This window comes from Limulus polyphemus, unplaced genomic scaffold (assembly GCF_000517525.1).
Source record: "Limulus polyphemus unplaced genomic scaffold, Limulus_polyphemus-2.1.2 Scaffold3113, whole genome shotgun sequence".
Taxonomy (NCBI): domain Eukaryota; kingdom Metazoa; phylum Arthropoda; class Merostomata; order Xiphosura; family Limulidae; genus Limulus; species Limulus polyphemus.
The window spans coordinates 11,644-13,821 of record NW_013668723.1 but is presented as its reverse complement, the minus strand read 5'-3'; the positions used below and the strand labels follow the sequence as shown (position 1 = coordinate 13,821).

The following is a 2,178-nucleotide window of genomic DNA, read 5'->3' as shown; positions in this document are numbered from 1 at the left end:
GTAGCTTTGCGCGAAATTCAAAAACAAACAAACAAACAAACTACCCTGTAAAGTTTTTATTTGTATTTTTTCCGATTGTATTTTGACTTATTCCGTAGTGCATTACAACCTACATATCCATCTATATCATAAGTTGTGTGTTTTATATATACTGTAAAATTGGAGTATTTAAAACATCAGCTACATCTTTAGAACTCTTAAACCAACAGTGTGGAGACTACACGGTTGAAAAGTGGTGGTTCAAGATCACCAGAATGAATAAAAAATTCTAAAAACAGAGCATATAAAGTAAAATATAAGTAACTGAAATTGTTTTGTAATTTCGTGAAATGGTGTTATGGTTGACAAACGCTGCCCGATTTATCAGGAGTAAGAGTTCTCAACGATACTACGGGTTTATTGTTCTCCTGGAAGTGTTGTCACGCGTGATTATTGGGTAGATCAATATGTGGCTTGCCAACTTCCTCCAGGAGGTTCGTGGAAAGGTCGCATAGTTCCAATTATATTTAAAATCATTAGTTGTTCCTGAACACTTTAATAAACACTGGTGTAAATGATTCACTTTAGGACCTCGAGTGGTTAGCGTTCCGATGAATGAGTTTTCTTATAGCAAAGCCACATCGGGCTATCTGCTGTGTCCACCGAGGGGAATCGAAGAGTATATAACCCAACTTTATGTTCATTTATGACGCCCCTTTGAGTATATAACCCCCATTTTGTGTTCATTATGACGCCCTATTGAGTATATAACCCCCACTTTGTGTTCATTATGACGCCCTATTGGCGCGAGGGTCTCTGTGACTTCTGTATACGAGTTTATAGTGGTTCACTGAAAAATTTAATACTCCTTATAACACAAGAATTCGAGGTTCGACCATTGTCCAGCTTTATGCAAAAACAACAAAATATACAAACCTCTTCACGACAGTGACGTATTTGTGGTTATTTACAGTTTTGGTGACGAATGAAAAATAATTATTGCTTGTTTGTTAGATTTAGCTCGAAGCTACTCGATGGCTATCTGCACTAAAAGTCCCCAATTTTTAAATTATAAATTCAAGGGAAGGTAACTAATGAATAATCACACCCCACCAACTCTCTTGGGCTACTATTATCAGGGGGGGGCGAAAACCAACCACAGACAAATCAGCTTTACCGTGTCCAGGTCCACCAGTGGGACAGCGGTAAGCCTTCGGATTTACAACGCTAAGATCTGAGGAAAGGGGCGTCATAATGAACATAAAGTGGGGGTTATATACTCAATATGGCGTCACGACTTCAACAGTACAGAGACGAGGTTATCTTAGATATAAGAAAGAAATGGCATTTCTAAAGACACTTCCACAAGAAATGACTTAACCTTTTAAAATTTAACATTGTACAGTCCATCGTGCCGCTGACTTTCAGGTTTCCATAAGGTCAGGACGATTGTTTTTTGTTTTATTTCAAGCAGACCCTTTTCGTTACGAACGATTTTTAAAATATTAGTTCATGTGATTTTATATGAATGAAATAAAGGAACAATATAAATAACACAATTATCAGAAGTTGGTATAATATAGCGATATTTTAATGCGTCACTAATCCCATTCTACTCATGCTCTTCTTGAATCCCATCCTACTCATGATCTTCTTTGATCCCATTCTACTCATGTTCTTCTTTGATCCCATTCTACTCATGCTTTTCTTTAATCCCACTCTACTCATGCTCTTCTTTAATCCCATTCTACTCGTGCTCTTAATCCCATTCTACTCATGTACTTCTTGAATCCCATTCTACTCAAGCTTTTCTTTAATCCCATTCTACTCATGTACTTCTTTAATCCCATTCTAATCATGCTCTTCTTTAATCCCATTCTACTCATACAGTTCTTTAATCCCATCCTACTCATGCTCTTCTTTAATCCCATTCTACTCATGTACTTCTTTAATTCCATTCTACTCATGTACTTCTTTAATCCCAATCTACTCATGTACTTCTTTAATCCCATTCTACTCATGTAGTTCTTTAATCCCATTCTACTCATGCTCTTCTTTGATCCCATTCTACTCATGCTCTTCTTTAATCCCATCCTACTCATGTTCTTCTTTAATCCCATTCGACTCATGTTCTTCTTTAATTCCATTCTACTCATGCTCTTCTTTAATCCCATCCTACTCATGCTCTTCTTTAATCCC

General features: G+C 36.8%; 1 protein-coding gene across 1 annotated transcript; it reads right to left on the bottom strand.

The window, feature by feature from the left end:
- Window positions 1–1,715: 1,715 nt before the first annotated feature.
- Window positions 1,716–2,153, bottom strand: LOC106468686. The gene has a single exon (XM_013929125.1). The coding sequence runs from the start codon at window positions 2,151–2,153 to the stop codon at window positions 1,716–1,718; it is 438 nt and encodes a 145-aa protein (XP_013784579.1).
- Between the last annotated feature and the right edge of the window lie 25 nt (window positions 2,154–2,178).